Source organism: Syzygium oleosum, unplaced genomic scaffold (genome assembly GCF_021117445.2).
Source record: "Syzygium oleosum isolate NSW1041296 unplaced genomic scaffold, Sole_v2.1 Sole_v2.12, whole genome shotgun sequence".
In the NCBI taxonomy this organism is placed as follows: domain Eukaryota; kingdom Viridiplantae; phylum Streptophyta; class Magnoliopsida; order Myrtales; family Myrtaceae; genus Syzygium; species Syzygium oleosum.
The window spans coordinates 7361073-7362957 of record NW_026607496.1 but is presented as its reverse complement, the minus strand read 5'-3'; the positions used below and the strand labels follow the sequence as shown (position 1 = coordinate 7362957).

General features: G+C 42.8%; 1 protein-coding gene across 1 annotated transcript; it reads left to right on the top strand.

Annotated features, from left to right (window-relative positions):
• The first annotated feature begins 260 nt into the window (after positions 1-260).
• Positions 261-1086, top strand: LOC115672350 (zinc finger protein ZAT11-like). Its single transcript, XM_030594146.2, has one exon. The coding sequence runs from the start codon at positions 348-350 to the stop codon at positions 906-908; it is 561 nt and encodes a 186-aa protein (XP_030450006.1). The 5' UTR covers positions 261-347; the 3' UTR covers positions 909-1086.
• The last annotated feature ends 799 nt before the right edge of the window (positions 1087-1885 follow it).

The following is a 1885-nucleotide window of genomic DNA, read 5'->3' as shown; positions in this document are numbered from 1 at the left end:
CAACACGAGCAAGACCAGTCAAACTATTCCCCACGTGCACATATTTCCTCCATTAATTACTTCCTTTCTCGTCCGCGATCAAGTTGGGGGGTGTTTCTTGCGAGCATCACTATACCAAACAAACGTCATTTCTTCATGCATACTTCTATTGCGATAATTCAAAACATTAGTCAAGTCAAATGTTTTAGTCCACGTTCTCAGCTGGACCTTTTGCCTATAAATACCCCAAACACGCTTCGCAAGCTTCATCACCACATTCCTTTCGCAAGATAAGCTCCAGCCTACGCAAGGAAAAGAAAACGCACCACGCAAAACTCCATCCACACCCCAATCTCTCTAAATCATCAATGACATTCTCTTGCGCGCCGACTTTGAAAAGAACCAGGGATGACTATGAAGGGATGAGCTTAGACATGGCGAAATGCCTGATGCTTCTCTCCCACGGGATCAACACAAACCCTAAACGAGCCACCGTGCATCATGACGAAGACAACTTCGAGTGCAAGACGTGCAATCGCCGGTTCTCTTCGTTCCAGGCGCTCGGCGGCCACCGGGCGAGCCACAAGAAGCCAAAGCTGCCCGAGACAAAGCCAGAAGACTGCACCAAGTTGGCGCTGGGCTCAGCGGTGAAGCCCAAGATGCACGAGTGCTCGATATGTGGGATGAAGTTCTCGTTGGGGCAAGCCTTGGGAGGCCACATGAGGAGGCACAGGGCCGAATTGATGAGCGGGAACATGGTGAAGATGGACGAGTTTTTCACGGTTGGTTCAACGATCCCAGTGTTGAAGAGGTCGAATAGCAGCAATAAGAGGGTTATGGGCCTGGACTTGAACTTGACTCCTCTTGAGAATGACCTCAAGTTCTTGTTCGGCAAGATGGCTCCGAAGATAGATCCCATGCTCCTGTAATTATAATTCCTTGTTCTCACGTTGTTTTCACGAGGAGATTTACTTTAGGTTGATTATTTGTTCATTCATTTGTTGTACAAAAAGAAACTCCCATGTGGACTGACTGGGTTTAGGGGCTTTTGTAATTCATCCAAGATTTCAAGTCCAATCATTCTTTTATCTCTTTTTTGCTGTTTTACCCCAGTTATGAAAGAGATTATTTGTTGGCAAAATCATCCTGAATAAAGCTAGATAGGAAGACAGCATGGTGTACAATATTAGTAAAGAACGATGGTGTTGAATGCTTGCTTCTGTTTTGATATTCACTTATGGTCGGTTTTTCTGGTACGCCTTTTTCAAACTTTAAACTTTTCGCTTAATTGCCATTTCAGAGCTGAGTACATAATAATATGTTTACTGTTAAGGGGAAAGAGATAACATGCACGATTTCCATTCTTTGCTTCCCTATTTAGAATAAGTTTCCGCGCTTGAGTTTCGGGTCGAATCTCAAGCTATAAGGAAGGAGAAGTGTCAGAATGTTTCAAGTACTAATATGCGGAAGGGCCTGATATTGTAGTCTATTCATAAGAGCAGACTCATCTTTTCAATTTAATCTCAAAAAGACCTCACTTAGTTAAATTTTAATCAGTTATAGTGAATTATCGGTTGCCCTTCTCTTTTGGCAAGTAAACGCTAAAATTCAAGAAAACGATGTAATTTTTGGCTTTCCCCCACATAGGAAGTAGTTTCGTAGCTGCGCTTTTAACTTGACAGTTACTTTCGAAATAGAAACGACGTTTTGGAATTCAAGTACAAAAGAGCATCGTTTCTTCTGCTGAGATTTCATGCAGATTTTGCTGTAGCTGGTCGACGTGAAACACTAGTCATATTGTTGACCTCTGATGAGCTTCAAGCTAGGAGGGCAATCAATTTAGAACTTGCTTTCCTATCCATAAACTCGCTCCAAATTTCTGGGGTACGATAAATTCACATGCTTA

Excerpts from the sequence above, each read along its gene's own strand:
- LOC115672350 (XM_030594146.2), top strand. The coding sequence starts at position 348 with ATGACATTCTCTTGCGCGCCGACTTTGAAAAGAACCAGGGATGACTAT.